The sequence below is a fragment of the Schistocerca cancellata genome, chromosome 2, assembly GCF_023864275.1.
Source record: "Schistocerca cancellata isolate TAMUIC-IGC-003103 chromosome 2, iqSchCanc2.1, whole genome shotgun sequence".
Classification (NCBI taxonomy): domain Eukaryota; kingdom Metazoa; phylum Arthropoda; class Insecta; order Orthoptera; family Acrididae; genus Schistocerca; species Schistocerca cancellata.
This window is the reverse complement of record NC_064627.1, coordinates 607959108-607978088: the sequence shown is the minus strand read 5'-3', so window position 1 is coordinate 607978088 and position 18981 is coordinate 607959108. Positions and strand designations below refer to the sequence as shown.

Sequence of the window (18981 nt, the reverse complement as noted above, 5' to 3'; positions counted from 1 at the left end):
GCGAATGGAAAACATAAATTTATTGAGAAGATTGTGATAAACTGCGGTGCATCTGTAACAGTGATCGTGTACAGGACACTAGTGTAACCAATTCTAGATTACTGTATTTGGGGAGGGTCCAATTTGAGCAAAACACAATTTTTCTTTTTATTCTTATTTCACCCAGACAAGTTTCAATATCATCAGCCTTTTTTATTATCTTCTGTAAAACAGAAAAATGTTTTTTGGTACTAGCATACCTACAAATTTGAGTGTAAGACAATATTTATACATTTGAAAAACAGATAGTTATATACATATAGCTTGTTACCATATGCTGCGGATTTCGTAGCTTTTATCTTATTTAATGCAATTGCTTTGTTTCACAGTTTGTCATCTGGAAGAATGTAGGACTTAATATAAAACAGCTAATTACTTGAAATTTTACAACTGGTCATATTATGATTATGCCCACTATAAAGGAATACTTCATTATTAAGGAATACGATGTGGAAGATTTTGTGTGTGTGTGTGTGTGTGTGTGTGTGTGTGTGTGTGTGTGTGTCTGTGTGTGTTGGTGGGTGTGGGTGTGTATGTATGTATGTGTTTGCAACAGGTTTCACTTACTTTTGCTAGTTTCCCCATTATCTTCACTGTGAAGGCCTGCACCAAGTAACTTTCAGTGTCACTGTTTACAAACTACAGAAACAAGATGGTGGACAGCTAACAGTTGAATGTTTTATGGGTGGGAATTTTGTGAATTTTGGATCTTTGTGGGATGTATCTGCCATTTTGTGTGTGTGTGTGTGTGTGTGTGTGTGTGTGTGTGTGTGTGTAGGTGAATGGTTGTGAGCTATATTTATTTAATTACTACCTTTATTTTATTTATTTATTTTTGTTACTTTATTGTATGTGTGTGTTTGGAAGGGGTTTAGGGTGTTTATGGGTTGGTGTTGTCTGATAGTTGTTTGAGGACAGATAACGGAGTTCCACTGCAGAGAACTATGTATTCATTTATTACTTGTTCTCCTTAAATTGCGGCTTTTTGTATTTGATAGTTTTCTTCAATTATTATTTTTTTTTGAGGGGGGGGGGCTGTTGCTGCATTGAGAATTTTCAAGTCAATGTTGATGTTTTTTGAACTGTGTTTCACTTCCATAAAATGTACAGCAAATGTCGGATGACACCTGTTACTGTTTAATGCTCTTCTGTCTTCTGTGTATCTGGTATTAAAGTTTCTACTTGTCCGCCCTATATAAACTGATTTGAGGTCGTGGCATGTCAGTTTGAAAATACCAGACATGATGTGTTTGTCTGTGCTTCTGCCAGTTCCTCTTCGTTTTCTCTGTAATGAGTTGTCTGTCGTTTAGGATATTTTTAGCCCTTGTTTTTTGAACATGTTGCTATTCTGTGGATTACTTTGTTGTTGTAAGTGAGAGTGTACCATTTGCTTGTTGTTATGGGTGTTTCTTGTTCATGTGTGCTTGTGAGTGTGTTTTGTTTGTTAATGCTCTGTACCCCTGTGTTTGTAAGTTGGCGACTAGTTGTTTGTTTTTGTGTGCTAGGTGTCCACTCCAAAAACAAATCTATTTGTAAGCAAACATGGACAGAACAACTTCAACTTAAAGATGATTATCTAGAATACTGTTCGAGCGTTAGTACTCCTTGTCAAGGAGCCGGCCGCGGTGGCCGTGCGGTTCTAGGCGCTGCAGGCCGGAACCGCGGGACTGCTACGGTCGCAGGTTCGAATCCTGCCTCTGGTATGGATGTGTGTGATGTCCTTAGGTTAGTTAGGTTTAAGTAGTTCTAAGTTCTAGGGGACTTATGACCACAGCAGTTGAGTCCCATAGTGCTCAGAGCCATTTGAACCATTTTTTTTGGACCATTTGAACCTTGTCAAGGAAACCAGGCACAAAGCACGGAACGAATTTAGAGACTCGTTATTATGATCGTAACGGGTCGAATAGCCGATACGAAAGTCTTATAGAGGTGCTCAGAAATATCTTCGGAAAAAGCCACGTTATTCTTGTGGAGTCCTGTCGGGCAAGAGGGAGAGCGTGTGACGTTTCTAATGGCTCCATGAAATATCACGCACTGGTAGCATAAGGATATGATACGAGGTGCTACTTTGGGTTCTGTGATATACAGACTTTTTTCCTCGTTTCACACCAAAGAGGACAGAAAATAGCTAATACTGGTATCAAGTAATCTCCGCTGTTCTCACTACAGTAGGTTGTGGATTTCTCTCTCTCTCTCTCTCTCTCTCTCTGTGTGTGTGTGTGTGTGTGTAGATACCTTAGTGTTAAATGTGACTAAATAATTCATAAAGGGAAAAAGATTTCATATATTGAGCTGTTGGATAAATGCCATATCAAAACGGTACGAGTAGACGTAAAGAATGGAAGGAACATGACGCCGAAAGCTGATTCAAAAACAGCGGTTATGGCCAATTGGGAATTTAGCCTTCTTCAGTCTTTAAATTAATTACATCAGCGTGCTGTGAAAACAAACCATTAATCGACTACATTTTTAATGAGTTGAAAGAAGTGGAAATGATCGAGTCTCAAAATAAATTACAGATTTTACAACAAAAAGTTATTCACATCAGAGGGTAATCGACTGAATCTCGTTGAGCATTGACACAGATTTATTACAAAAATTTTGTTAGGAGGAGTTAATAAAATGAGTTTGCAAGAATCCAACGTATACCTTCAAAGACCTACCAATGTTCAGTACAAACTTCAGACACATGTTCGTACTGGTTGGTTGGTTGGTTTTGGGGAAGGAGACCAGACAGCGTGGTCATCGGTCTTATCGGATTAGGGAAGGATGGGGAAGGAAGTCGGCCGTGCCCTTTCAGAGGAACCATCCCGGCATTTGCCTGGAGTGATTTAGGGAAATCACGGAAAACCTAAATCAGGATGGCCGGACGCGGGATTGAACCGTCGTCCTTCCGAATGCGAGTCCAGTGTCTAACCACTGCGCCACCTCGCTCGGTCATGTTCGTACTGAATCGATAATTGTAACAGTGGCTGAGATCATTCATGGAATAGAAACAATGATTTGTCACATTCCCCATTTTAAATTATTAGCTGTCTTTCTTCTACCACTTTATTTCAACGACATTATCTAGAAAAAGAACACGCATTTCAGAAGTCAGTAAAAAGTGATGTGTGATAGTAACTTGTACGTCTGAATCAAGTAGAACAGCTTGAAGAAACGGCTATCAATTTGGTACTAAACAATAGAGATGCATGCAAACAAAATTAATAGCGAAGACAACCATTTCGGAACCTTGACTCACAACTTAAAAGAGCCGAGCTGAACTGCAGCCATGTGGTTCAGTGCACTAAGCAAGTGGCCTAAATTCACTTTATTAAATTGTAAACTGCATGAAATCCACAAGCAAAATACTCCATTGATGTTTCAAATAATGAATGACAAACATTTACTGGTATTACAACGCGAGTAGGTTGATGTACGGCCACATGGTTCAAAGTAAATAGGAAGTGGCATGAATTCAACTGGATCGAAAAGTACACGAAATATCTAAGCAAAACACTCATGCAACGTCTGAAATAATTAATGAAGACAGTTTGGAAGCATTTACTGATATTACAACGTGCAGAAGCTGACCTACAGCCACGTGGTGAAAGAAAACGACATAAATTTATGTAATTAAATCGGAATCTATACGAAATCGATAATCAAACCACTTTCCGATACAATTAGCTGATACCATAAACTGTTACATAGAATTCAGAGCTCTGAATGGGGGTGACGTACCAGCTCCTCATCAAAATTAACGTCTACAGACCAGCTGTACGTGGATCCACTTTCAAGTGCCATCAAAGAGGAAGTGTCCTTTGATCGTTAGCGTTGCCACTCGCTCGCCTTCAGGGATGCCCGCCGCATGTGAGTTTACCATTAGCTTGTTAGTGCCAACTTCGGCAGAAAAGGCTTCTAAAGCTCCACCAAGTTCTCTGGTCCAAACTTCTATACGCAGCTACAGAATCAAAGACACCCAGTAGAGTTCATTGGTGGCGGGATACTTACGAGTCGCTAAGAGAAGAACGGGCCTACCAGACTGATACTACGACAGGAATGTTCACTTACCTTTAGTTATACTAAATTTTCGACATTTGTTCAGCTTAATGTGTCTCGAGCTATGAGACCTGTGGGGACGTTTGTAACCAATGCGTCTCACACGAATCGATGTCCTATAGCATCAAAATATGGATAATCAGCAGGCAGTGATGATCTTGAATTGGCAACATCGGTTGAAGAGCGTTTACTTTTTTTAAACGTTGTTAGAGGATGGTAATGACCTAAATCTCTTACATAAGTTTATTCGTTCCAATTTCCAATGAAACAGGGATTAGACTGACTGTATGATCCATAATCGTCAATACAGCATGCTGTAAAGCATTTCGGTGCTTGTAGAACTGGTTAGTAATCGAAGTGCAGTTTCAGTTCTGCAGGCGATACTTTAACAATACAGCGCGATTACATCGAGTCGTCGAAATATTAGATGTTGTTCGGTCATAACCAAGGAACGTTAGCAAAAATTCCAATTGTAAGTAACATTGTTAAAATTTGTGCCTATACATGTTTTAAGAAAGTGAAACATCACTCAGAAAAGGTACTGTGTAAGAATTTGAATTCGTATAATATGTTTCGATTATGCTACATGTTGCTAAAAATCAGGTATTGGATTTCGGCATACTGGGAGAATGGAATTGGGATGTATCAACCAGCAGCTATTATTCACGATATCATGTGGTCTCCATGCTCAAAAAGATCAGGATATATGGGATATTTCAGAGGTTAGCGCCTAAGGTTAACTAAGAACATAAACAACAGGAAGAATAAATCAGTTTTCCACCAGGTACCGATGTCCAGAGCGGCAGTAAGTCAGTTCATGAGACAGAGATTTTGACTTTATCCTGACAATGCAAGCATTTTTGCTATTACTATTTTACTAACGGAACAATACAGATCGCGTTTTTTTAACTAGAGAGTATCGTTTTCGGCTAGACGAGACCGTGTTCAGATCTAAAATACAAGACCACCGTTGCTACCACCAGTGTCAGCTGTTGCACGTCATCACAGTCAAGTCGGTAACTGCAGTTTAAAAAACTTGATATAGACTGTTTTCCTCATAAAATTACAAAAGAAGATTATTGTTAGCTCTCGTGACACTCCGCCCTGGTAATGTTTGTTCACCGTGCAGAAATGCTCAATTATCTGTAGTGTACTAACTGTTTAACACGTTCTAAAAGAAGTAATCTTTAGTGGCGACCATTGAACAGGCTGGACCTTTCTGATCCAATGTCCAGAAGGTGTACTAACTACACTCCTGGAAATTGAAATAAGAACACCGTGAATTCATTGTCCCAGGAAGGGGAAACTTTATTGACACATTCCTGGGGTCAGATACATCACATGATCACACTGACAGAACCACAGGCACATAGACACAGGCAACAGAGCATGCACAATGTCGGCACTAGTACAGTGTATATTCACCTTTCGCAGCAATGCAGGCTGCTATTCTCCCATGGAGACGATCGTAGAGATGCTGGATGTAGTCTTGTGGAACGGCTTGCCATGCCATTTCCACCTGGCGCCTCAGTTGGACCAGCGTTCGTGCTGGACGTGCAGACCGCGTGAGACGACGCTTCATCCAGTCCCAAACATGCTCAATGGGGGACAGATCCGGAGATCTTGCTGGCCAGGGTAGTTGACTTACACCTTCTAGAGCACGTTGGGTGGCACGGGATACATGCGGACGTGCATTGTCCTGTTGGAACAGCAAGTTCCCTTGCCGGTCTAGGAATGGTAGAACGATGGGTTCGATGACGGTTTGGATGTACCGTGCACTATTCAGTGTCCCCTCGACGAACACCAGTGGTGTACGGCCAGTGTAGGAGATCGCTCCCCACACCATGATGCCGGGTGTTGGCCCTGTGTGCCTCGGTCGTATGCAGTCCTGATTGTGGCGCTCACCTGCACGGCGCCAAACACGCATACGACCATCATTGGCACCAAGGCAGAAGCGACTCTCATCGCTGAAGACGACACGTCTCCATTCGTCCCTCCATTCACGCCTGTCGCGACACCACTGGAGGCGGGCTGCACGATGTTGGGGCGTGAGCGGAAGACGGCCTAACGGTGTGCGGGACCGTAGCCCAGCTTCATGGAGACGGTTGCGAATGGTCCTCGCCGATACCCCAGGAGCAACAGTGTCCCTAATTTGCTGGGAAGTGGCGGTGCGGTCCCCTACGGCACTGCGTAGGATCCTACGGTCTTGGCGTGCATCCGTGCGTCGCTGCGGTCCGGTCCCAGGTCGACGGGCACGTGCACCTTCCGCCGACCACTGGCGACAACATCGATGTACTGTGGAGACCTCACGCCCCACGTGTTGAGCAATTCGGCGGTACGTCCACCCGGCCTCCCGCATGCCCACTATACGCCCTCGCTCAAAGTCCGTCAACTGCACATACGGTTCACGTCCACGCTGTCGCGGCATGCTACCAGTGTTAAAGACTGCGATGGAGCTCCGTATGCCACGGCAAACTGGCTGACACTGACGGCGGCGGTGCACAAATGCTGCGCAGCTAGCGCCATTCGACGGCCAACACCGCGGTTCCTGGTGTGTCCGCTGTGCCGTGCGTGTGATCATTGCTTGTACAGCCCTCTCGCAGTGTCCGGAGCAAGTATGGTGGGTCTGACACACCGGTGTCAATGTGTTCTTTTTTCCATTTCCAGGAGTGTAGTAGCACAAGATTAGCATGGAGAGAAACACTTGGATTAGATTTTTGGACTGAGAGTAATGCACTGACTCATTCACAGAATGAACAGCACGGGATCCTAGTCGTAAGTTGACAGCGACAGCGTGCATGTGCGCGCTCCCTTGTGTGTGTGTGTGTGTGTGTGTGTGTGTGTGTGTGTGTGTGCGTTTTATGGGCTCTGACAGACAAGACTATTACGGCCTTACAAAATAAGTAAAAACGAATTTGTTTATGAGGTCTAAAATATTCGAAAAAATTAAAAGATAATGTTTCTTAAAGTTGCAATTTTTCTTTCTCATCTCACTCACGATATTCAAACATACAATCACCACCACATATCCTTTAAAATACAAATTTAGTCAAATGTTCTAAGAGTGTTGTATAGAAAACACAGATGACGCTCGAAGGAGGTTAAAATATGTACACAGAGAGATGTGGCTGGCTGATCGCTTACAAGTGAACATGGATGAGCCAGGAATCTGATTATAATATATAAAACCTCACCCTAATATTTTACGGAGCGTGCTGAACGTTTCACACAATCGTGAATGGAGTACCAGATACTACCATTGTCGGCTAAATAGATGACAAATCTACAAGTAGATTAGCCATTGCCCCCTTGTCTGAGAATAGCACATATTCAAGTAAAATGTATAGCACGCTGATTACGTCCCAATAACCACAAGGGTGACACATTGGAGGATTCTATCACTCGAGTAAGAAGCAATGGGTCATGGGGCTGTGTCCTATCCGAGGTCAAGAGAGAAGAACCTCATCTCGTCTCTGTGGCTAGAGGGACGCACGCCAGGGCTGCGTTATTGACATTACTAGCCACGGGGTACTGGCAGAAGTAAAGCTGTGAGTACCGGGCGTGAGTCGTGCTCGGTAGCTCAGATGGTAGAGCACTTGCCCGCGAAAGGCAAAGGTCCCGAGTTCGAGTCTCGGTCGGACACACAGTTTTAATCTGCCAGGAAGTTTCATATCAGCGCACACTCCGTTGCAGAGTGAAAATTTCATTCTGGAAACCACAGCATATTGTTTGTCACTTTCAGCCGCTCTTCTACCCATCTACTTACGAGTCTGTACATCAGCAGTGAAATCATAGTATGTAAGGGGACGGGACACTAAACCAGTACGGGACACTAAACCACCTGTTATTGCTATGCGTCTCCTTGGCTGTTTCATCTGCTAATTCGTTTCCCTGAATTCCCACGTACTCTGGTACTCGGTAAAATAACATCTCCTTCCCTAGACCTTGTAGGCGGGGAGGAGCGTACTGGACATTCTGGACAGCTTTATCTGCTGGGTACAAGAGTTGTAGAGACTGAAGGACACTCCATTTGCAACGCCCTGTAAAGGCGAGGACATGAATTATGAAGAAATGGACAGTACAATAGCAGTCTCCTCCACATCGAGGTGTCTGACGATTAATCACTTGTTACCTCATTGCATCAGATCAGAATCGCTTTGTTCATGATGCAAAAATTCGAAACAATTGTACTGTTATTTAATGACTGAAGTCGTTACACTACCAGGTTACAGGGAGAGCCCCATCTTCATGTGTAACTTTAAGTTAAAATAAAATAATATCTCTGAGCTATAAACATGATAACAGATCTAGAGAAAAAGATAGCTGGGATCTCATAAATAGACTCCGTTGAACATGCATATAAATACCTGGAAGAAGCGCCCATGTCAGAGCTAGCTTGGAACGCACCACATCTGCCGTACATGGCCCATCAGTTGAATACCCAAAAGTGCTCGCGCAAAAAGCAATACTCATATAAACCGACAATGCGTCCCGACTGCCACGAGAAAGACAACTGAGCAATGGCGCCTAGGAACATGACGTTATAATCAAGTCGTTATAAACACGGCGTGAGAAGTGCACTGAAGTGTAACTAAGATAAGGTTAAAAGACACAGCGAAAATTGAAAAAAGAGAACTGGCTATAGAAAAACAGTCAAAAGCAATAACGGCAGGTACACGACAGATGTTCGTCCTCGAAGAAAAATATTGGACAGCAACCATAGTTAATGGACATGCAGAAAGCCAGAACGCTGACACAATTGGGTATTCAGTATGATGAGCCACGTACGGCAGATGTGGTGTCCTCTAAGATAGCTTTGTCATGGACGCTTCGTCCTGCTATTTACAAGTATCTTCAATGGAGTACATTCATTATCTTTTTCCCCATTATCTTTTTCTCTAACTCTTAGCTTGTTTATAGTTTAGGGAATTTGATTTATTTTAACTTAGAGATCCATTTGAAGATGCGGCTGAGTCCACAAGGTCTGGTAGTGGGAAGACGTGAATCATAAATTGTACAAATATAGCGATTGTTTTAATCATAAGCATTACATATAACAGTATTGCCGCCAGGAAAAAAATATGGAATCACTTTATGAAGGGATGAAGCGTATCATTTCCTGGTTATCTAAATGTGCGCTAGACTTGTTCGCGTTGCCCGCATCTCGTGGTCGTGCGGTAGCGTTCTCGCTCCCCACGCCCGGGTTCCCGGGTTCGATTCCCGGCGGGGTCAGGGATTTTCTCTGCCTCGTGATGGCTGGGTGTTGTGTGCTGTCCTTAGGTTAGTTAGGTTTAAGTAGTTCTAAGTTCTAGGGGACTTATGACCACAGCAGTTGAGTCCCATAGTGCTCAGAGCCATTTGAACCATTTGAAGACTTGTTCGCTTTTGTAGTCGCCTTAGCCAGTTTGCGGCTGCAGAAGCAAGGGGATTTTCCTTCAGCTGCCGGCTGGTGGGCCAGACTTCCCCTAATCTTCGTAAATTGGTTCTGGTCGGAGCCTAACGGTGCGATTAAAGGGAGAGTAATTTCCCCTTGACGGCTAGTGTTTCCAACATACGTCCCAGAGATATTTCTTAATGCCTTGCCAGGAGGCAGCACCTCATATAAGTAGTAAGTGGATATGGCCAATGGAAACGTCTGCCTTTCGTCGGATTGAATGGAAAGCCTGAACGCTAAATAATTTCGTGAAGCAATCTGGAGATCGTGAAATCGTGGAGTTGAGGTGGCACGTTGAGGGCAATCTCGATCAGATTATGTGTCTGAGTGTCTAATATTTTGAAAGTCTGTGGTTAATGAACCTTCCTGATCAACAAGGTACTTCTTCGGCACGGAAAACCTAAAAATCATTCGACTGAACTTTACTGTGCACTGGTGTCGAATTCTGCTCAGGCAGTTTCCCGCCTTTCTAGAAGATTGTTGTAGATTACTGAAATAAGTAACTACAGGTGGGGTTGTATAAGAGTGATGGACTTCGCTAGGGTTAATTGACATATACTAGTAATAAAACTGTAAAACCACAGTGTCAGGCCGTGCGGGATTAGCCGAGCGGTGTAAGGCGCTGCAGTCATGGACTATGCGGCTGGTCCCGGCGAAGGTTCGAGTTCTCCCTCGAGCATGGGTGTGTGTGTTTGTCCTTAGGATAATTTAGGTTAAGTAGTGTGTAAACTTAGGGACTGATAACCTTAGCAGTTAAGTCCCATAGGATTTCACAAAAATCACACACACATAGTGTCGGCCTGTTTGTCTGAATACACTAATCTCCAAAATTACTAGACGAATTGTCATGTAATTTTCACAGATAACTTGAGTGTAGCTTCATTCAACATATATTCTTTATTTCATCAAAATCTAAACATAAAAAGATATTTCGTAATTTAAAGTTTTGTGTAAACTCGTCTGCTCTGCTTAGTAATTCGGGTGTTTAATCATCAAGGCGTAGTACCCTACAGAACTAATAGACGACTTTGTTAGTTTTTTAACTCAGTGGACAATGTATTTTCGGAAGTTTACGCCAGTGACAGAATTAAGCGCCGCAATCTTATCTGTACAAATACAAACTAAGAAAGAATTTACCTGGCTAGGATATATAGATTTTACTGATTTTGTTTTTTGTATATTAAAATTAAAGGTACTGCTTTGCTTCTTTCGATTGGTTTTATTTATATTCTTTGCTAGAAAAACCGGGTGCTATAAAATCTGATAACAAAAAGGTAGTACTAGGTGAATTGTGACGTCTGTATATACGTAGGATGACCAGATGTAATTGTTTAAAAAGGAGGACAAGCAGCTTCAAAAAGGAGGATAAAGGAAAGAAAAAAGAGGACACATCAAACGGGTCAACTGCAGATGAGGATACCACCCGTCAGCTTTGGACAATTCACGTGACTGCCGGGAATTACCGGTAAAACTAGTAGTTAATTGTTACTGGTGGTCAGGTGGTGATCCACAGAGCAACATTTTTTATTTTAAATTAAAAACATTGTTTGTGGTGACAGTGTGGCGTCAATTGTTTTGTTATGTGAACAACACGGAATTGTTTACAAAGCGAAAAACGTAAGACCATTCACCTCCCTTCTTTCGACGCATCGCTACCAACATCTACAATTGTAGCAGCAGCTGACGACATGTAAACTGCACTTTAAACTTCCGAATACAAATAAATTGAATGACTATGAAACAATGAAATGAAACTATGAAGTTAATCTGTCGATTTATTTCTTACCTTTATTGACCACTGAAATGTACGTTCCAGCTCCACATTCCTTACATTCCGCTTCAAATTCATTTCCCCCTTTCTTGAAAGCCGGATATTTGCAGGAAATGACATCAGAAAATGTACACTTTCGTTTAGGCAAAGCCAAATATTTTACGTAACTCACTCGGTTAAAAATTACACTCACAAATCACACGTGCACTACAGGAAGCCAAGCCAATACAAAGCGAAGATACGAAACGAAAATAATCGATATGTGCATTCGCTTATAGGTCGACCAACGATAACATCGACGATCCTGGTGCCACCTACTAACACCGCCTTCGTGCGTGTTTATCACGAAGACTGTGCCAATAGTTAACATATTTAGGAAAATAGCAATAGAACGGGACTAATTTTAAATTTAACTGTATTACGCTCAACTTTGCGAAAAAGCCGGACACTGTAAAAATCCGCAAGGACCCCGGACAAAGAGCTAAAAAGGAGGACATGTCCGGATTAATCCGGACGTCTGGTCACCCTATATATACGTGGATTGACTTAGGAACGTGATCAATTGTACAAGCGACATCGGCTGTAGCGAGGGTATGCTAGCACGGAGTGGAGAGGTACGTACGCCGTAGAGCTGCTGCATGAGGCTGTCCAGTGAGAGGTCGTCGTCGTCGGTGTCGTCGTCGGCGGCGCCCCTCCTGCCCGGCGTGGGCAGCAGGCCGCCCCTGGCCAGCGCGCCCACCGAGCGCTTCTCGCCGCCGTTGCCGTTGCCGTCGCCGTCCAGGAGCACGGGCCCGCTGGGGCTGAGCAGGCCGTTCTTGGCCATGGCGGCGATGTTGCGCTTGCCCGCGCCCGGCAGCAGCGCGCCCGCGCGCGCCAGCGACGCCACGCTGCGCTTGTCGGCGCCCTCTTCTCCGCCGCCCTCCGCATCCGCTGCCTCCGCCTCCGCCTCCGCCTCGGCCTCCGCCGCCTCCAGTACGGCCTGCTCCTCGCGCGCCTCCTGCGCGTCCAGCTCGCGCCGCAGCGCGTCCAGCTGCAGGTGTCGCAGCTGCTCCGTCGCCGCTATCTCCTCCAGCAGAGCGTCCACCTGCACACGCGCACAGCCCACACGTCAAGAACGGCAACGTTGTTGGTAAGGCGGGTGCCAGGTTGAGATTCATTCAGAGAGTCCTTAGAAAATGTAGTCCATCAACAAAGGAGGTGGCTTACAAAGCACTCGTTTGACCTATGCTTGAGTATTGCTTATCAGTGTGGGATCCGTACCAGGTCGGATTGACAGAGGAGATAGAGAAGGTCCAAAGAAGAGCGGCGCGTTTCGTCACAGGATTATTTGGTAAGCGTGATAGCGCGACGGAGATGCTTAGCAAAGTCAAGTGGCAGACTCTGCAAGAGAGGCGCTCTGCATCGCGGTGTAGCTTGCTGTCCAGGTTTCGAGAGGGTGCGTTTCTGGATGAGGTATCGAATATAGTACTTCCCCCTACTTATCCCTCCGGAGGAGATCACGAATGTAAATTTAGAAAGATTCGAGCGCGCACGGAGGCTTTCCGGCAGTCGTTCTTCCCGCGAACCATACGCGATTGGAACAGGAAAGGGAGGTAATGACAGTGGCACGTAAAGTGCTCTCCGTCACACACCGTTGAGTGGCTTGCGGAGTATAAATGTAGATTTGTCATTGGTCTATATTACTGTACGGGGTGTAACCGGTATGAGAACACATCAGTGTGTTGGTTGTTTTTTCCTCTGTATAGAACAGTCTTTCCACAAACGCGTCACAAACTTTAAGACCTATTGTTCACAGCATGGCCGTAACTGCAACACTAAGTGGACTATACCTGTCAGGATAGACTAACCGTTTTGCATTCGCGTGTTCATACTTCCGCACCATACTTGCTAACCAGGGGAAATAAGCATTAATGACTTACTCTTTCCAAGTGCACTTTGAGGTACTGCCCACCCTAAAAACACATGACTCGTAATAGATATAATTATTAGTCTGTAATTGACGTAAATGCTGATGTAATGTTGTTCAGTACACCGTCCGCAATCACCAATAAAAATATTTACACTGTTAGGTGCCGTGTATAATTTTGGTATATGAAGTTTTGGTATTTGAATCGATTGTGAGCGAGCAGCGATGTTGTAAGCTGTACCGCAGAAGCTAAGCTAACATCTTTGAGCTGCAGGAGGCGCAGTGGGGCAGACAATATTTAGCTCTGGTATCGAGTGGAGTCAAAGTTCAACTGTGTCGGAGTAAAGCCGATAATTTTAAGCAGTGTTACTGAGGAAGCTTTGGCAATATTATGATTCAAATTAAAATTCATCTTTTTGTGGAACCAACATGATTATGAGATTGACTTGTGAAGGAAGAAATCTAATGGAATGTCAGGTAAACCCAATAATGATGTTATTATTTTTCACTGCTGCTCCGCCATTGAACGAACTTGGTTATTGTACTGAAAGTTGATTTGAGAGATAGAAAAGTGTATTTTTTGAATGCTGAGAAGTTCATTAAATTTAAAATCTGCCTTGAGCACTTTTTCTCATTATACGAAGAAACGGAGTGTTGCCATTAATGCGCATAGTCCATTTTCTTACCAATCTTTTTCTTACAATTATTTTTAATGGATGATCCAACCAAGTACGTTCTATTTGAAATTAACAGAGAACTCATAGCACCTCTCGAGGGTCTCTGCAGATACAGTAATTTGCAGCTTCAGCATAGCGGCGCGCAAGACAGAGCACTACTGCAACGTGTTATCCAGATTTGCGCAGATTTGAGGTAAGGAGAAAAATTATGATTTGTGATCAAATCTTTCAAAGCCTATTACTCTAGGTTTCATGTCCAAGTTAATTATTGAGGCAGTTTATACTGCTCATAATTCTTGCAGGCAGATTGCTAACTTTTACAGTATGAAAGTCTTCCAATTTCGTTATGACTATTAATCAATATTACAGCGTAGCTTTAACTGTTTTTGTTATTTAAAGAGTACTTTCAACACGTAAACGGTTAATCCTATATACCTGCACAGTGCATGGTCCCAGTTGCAATATGTCTACTATGACAAACTAGATTTACGGGCATCTTTGAACAATAGTAGTTTACGATGCCAAGCGTGTATGACAAAAGTTGCGATTACATTCTTTTTTCAATTATGTTTCACCTAAAGTTACAAATCTGAAGAATAAAAGGCAAACCTATATGATCGGAGTATTGTAGAAAAATATTTATATAAAATTCACTCTTTTCCGAGTTTTTCTGTAACACTTTGGATCATTTTGTTTGTTTTTGATTTTAAAAGACGTTAATCATCCTACAAATTCCATTTGTTTTGTTTTCCAATAAATGACATATGTTTCGTACTTTTCTTGACGGAATTTTTTGTTCTGTCGTTGCAACTTGTCTTGTTTCCTTCGTCGCATTTCGTGTTGTTGAGTTGATTTTAGCTTGATTTCTCGCTTAAATCGGGAAATTCCGTATGCTAGCACATCGTTGATATTTCTCTGCTTTAGACACTGATAGTTGTGGTCTAATTTTTAGTTCTGCTGCATTTCTTCTGTTTTTCAGGCCACACAGGAGGTGAGCAAATAATGTGCTGTGAAAAAAAAAAAAGAAATGCATAGTGCTGCAGAACTACTAAAAATTAGATGACTATCAGTGTCTACAGCAGATAAACATCAACTATGTGCTAGCAGCATTTCCCGATGTAAGCGAGAAATCAAGCGAAAATCACCACCACTGATGATGATTTACGTCAATAAAGCGAAACGCGTCTGGTGAAAAAAAACCCACGTATTTTTGTAATTGTAACGACAGTTCAAAAATACCCTCAAGAATTGTAAAGCAACTACGGACAATACGGCCACACAAATGAAGAAACTTTCGCACATTACATGATATTTTGCTTACGAAACTTCTCAGAACATTTATAGTGTTTATTATTTTGTTGTTGTAGAATACACCATAATTTTTACAGAACTATTTCAAAATTATGTACGATAATATATCTTCATTTTTATTTTTATAAATTTCAGCAATATCAAGAGTTGTGTTTTCTTTGACACTGCTTATTCATGTACGTAGAAAACTACGTACAAGAGTTAATTTGACTCATTGCCAGTTCTAGAACAATCTAGAACTTCGTTCTGTAAATCTCGAACATGGTTTGTCGTACGCGCCAAAAGTAATTAGTCGTTGACATGGACTCGAGTGACACGCACTTTGTCTAGACGCGGATTTTTAAGTAAGTCTTTGCGCTGTAGGCAGAATGTGCGCCAAGTACGACTTATTTATGAGGAACCTGTAATATATATTGAAAATGTATTCTAAATGTTTTACGAAATTATAGACTGAGCACAGTGATCAGTATGAAATCTGTGTATGCTCGAAATAAGACTCTGTCTAGCGATGTGAAGAAAATAATGCATAAAGTTCATTGTTTTACTATGTCTGGATGGAAAATAAAATGTGATGAAAATGTGAATACGTTACGTCACTAATGTTCGACAAACCTGATTTTTTACAATACATTCACGAAATATGATGACAATTGAAATATTTGCTTGTTGCATCGTTCTGTTTAATTTTTTTAACATTTCTGTTTTCCGTACTATATAACTACACATTTACATTGCTATATGGCTAGCTGAAGAAATGCAATTAATCATCAACTTCCATAACAATGACTTTTGAATGGACGTAAGGAGCAGCGTGTGTTAGACAACCTAACGGCTTCCAGGGACAATAAAAATTTGATTTTCAATATTCCATAAAATTATTGAATTATTTATCGAATGTAAAAATTTAAAATCATGTAATGCTTTGCTAATTAATAGGAATACTCTTACGTTAAAGGTTTATCGCAGTAAGATAAGTACGATGGAGTGATGAAAAGTAATGCCTCCGAACTTCTTATTCTGCTCTCAACATCAGTTGAGGTATTATGACTTGTCATGTATATTACTCGGTCGTCCACTTCCTTGGCTGCCTGAGCACCATGTTTGATTGGCATTCAGGGGCGCAGGTTCGATTCCCGCCCGGGTCACCGGTTTTCTCCGCTCAGGGACTAGGTGTTGTATTGTCCTCATCGTCATTTTATCGTCCTCGACATGCAAGTCATCCACTGTGGCGGCAACTAAAAAGACTAACAGCTCGACGGCCGTACTTCCCCAGGTGGGGACTCCTAGCCATCAATATCGCATAATCATTTAATTTCATTACTACGTCGACTTTTTCGCTTCGCTGAAGCAAGTTGCAACCCCCTGCCACTAGAGGATACCGAACTGTAGCGTGTAACCCCGTGATGTGTAACATATCTGTTTTGGTGCGTGAGAAACCCTCAGAAAACTGAAAGTACCAGTTTGAAGAGTTCTTCCACACATGGAGCACCCTCTCCTTCAGCATTCAACACTAAATTACACAGGAGCTCTGTGACATGTACAACTTTCCGACTCCTTGGGTCCTCTGTCATCGATCATCATGCATAAAATCCCAACTGCCCCTTCCGATTTTCACCTGTTTCCAAAACCTGGAGAACACCTTTGAGAACTTTTACATTGATGTAGCGGTGCAAGCAGAGGTGACGTTGTGCCTCCGTCAACAAAGCATTCGGAAGGACGATGGTTCAGACCCGCCTCCGGCCATCCTGATTTAGGTTTTCCGTGAGTTTTCTAAATCGCTTAAGGCAAATGTCGGGAACGTTCCTTGGAAAGGGAACTTCTGTTTCCTTCTCCATCCTTCCCAAATCCAAGCTTGTGTTCTGTACCTAATAACCTCGTTGTCGATGGAACGTGAAACAATGATCTCCTCCTCCTCCTCATCAACAAACTAGTCTCACGTTGAGTCTTGTGATACGCTTCGTTTCTGCGTAAAACAAAACTGTCTTTTCGTGATATTGCCAAGTACTATCTTCTGGAGAGCTATACACGAACTACAGCTACCTTTCACAACATTCCAAGGTTGCCAACCTGCAAGTAAAATACTTATTAGACAGTGTCAGTGTGTGAAATTTGGTGCGCGACCTTGTATGAATAGGTAGAATAACACGATATTGCTAAAAAATTTATGATTTTTAATTAATTGGTCGATTAAAAAACGAAATGAACTGAAATAGTTAACGTACTCAACACTATTTGTTGTTGGAAAAACGACATTTCGTTTAAGGAGGTGGTGACTGATTTATTCTAAACCTTTGATTTTTACGCAGTCACTTTTTATGATACATAACCGGTTTCGTCCAGCAATGTCCACCTTCAGATACTTTGGCAGCATTTGGTCAACAAATGTTCATACGTTGTCAAGTTTATCTTTTCCGTTCAACAGATATTTCATGTCCTTTGGTATCTCTGAAGGAACCGCCTATTTGCAGAAAGGGGCAGAGCTAAGGGGCATTGCAGTATTGTGGAGTTTATACGCGCTGTACGCTTTAGGTTATTTTATAATTACCACTTGAAAGGTTATTGTGCCGCTTGCTACCTCCCACGTAGGTCCCAAAATTGATAATCGGAGATCACCTACGATTCTTCTAACCGGGAATGACTGGAATGGGGTGCACTCTCGTGAGGCCAGGGGTGAAGTTGTAAGGAGGTAGAGAATTCTCTCGTGACACATAAAAGTCGCATAAATTGCCAGTTTATGAACAAAAAACTTGTATTTATTATTTATTTTATTGTGACAAAGAATGTAACAGTTTTATTGTTGACAAATTCACTGTCCTTTAAATTGTCAGACTTCATGGACGTGATTGGCTGCATGCTGGCTGTTGCAGTATTTTCTCAGATTCGCAATAAAACTGTTTGTCAGTGTAACGTGTAAAGGAGTACTGGTATGGATGTTATGACGTAGCGATTATGTACTTATCGTTGGATTCTGGAATTTTCGAAGCTGAGCACGCCTCTTCTCTGGAGGGAGCATTGTCTTGCTGTTTAAGTGAACAATGCCCCAGCTCCCCGAGTTAGTGTGTGGGAAGAGCCGTTATTGGGCTTCAGCACTGAGCGGTCGAGCGCATCCGCGTTGCTAGAAAGTATAATTAGAAGCGTTACGTCGGGTCGTTGGACACAAGTGAGTAATTCCTTATTTCACGGAAAGGTGCGGGATGTTAATTATGAGTTATAAGGTTGAAAAAATACACTGTTTGACAATCAGCAAGTTTCGTGGAGGAACATATTGGTAGCAGAACGTAAATGAATACACTCCTGCCATTAGTGATTACCTGTTTAATTTATGTGGAAGCGCAACGTAGCAATTGTTTCTTCCGTATGAACATGTATTGGGAGTAGCTGCTAACACTGGAGTGGATATGTTTAGACTTTGTTGGGGAAGCGTCTTGCGAACCGACGTAAAAGTAAAACGAAGTGATTTGATTTGTACTGTTATTATTCCAGACATTTTCCATTGTATTAACCGAAAAAGTTTATTTATTTGAAAAAATAGAAAGAGAGAGGCATGGTTGTATTAGGCACCTAGTAGGTTTTATTTCGTAACACGAAGTGTTCTTCATGTAAAGCTTCCATATTGGAGTGCGACAGCCGCAGAACTAACCAAAATAACCGGATGAAGGAGATTTACATGTGTCGCTGTGACCTGGACACTAATGTTACATCTGGCTTAGCGTGAAAGAAGAACTGCCGTTTGGTGAAGAACCGTAATTAGATATGTTTGGATTTGGCGTATGTGCGCAGACAGTTGCTGTTTCAATTA

At 42.4% G+C, this 18981-nt stretch overlaps 1 protein-coding gene across 2 annotated transcripts in view; it reads right to left on the bottom strand.

Annotated features, from left to right (window-relative positions):
* Positions 1 to 18981, bottom strand: part of LOC126162266 (uncharacterized) — a 422629-nt gene that overhangs the window by 53982 nt on the left and 349666 nt on the right. For both annotated transcript variants that reach the window (XM_049918659.1, XM_049918660.1), the window contains exon 3: positions 11911 to 12372. In XM_049918659.1, the coding sequence (XP_049774616.1) occupies positions 11911 to 12372 (462 nt within the window). The remainder of the gene's footprint in view (positions 1 to 11910; positions 12373 to 18981) is intronic.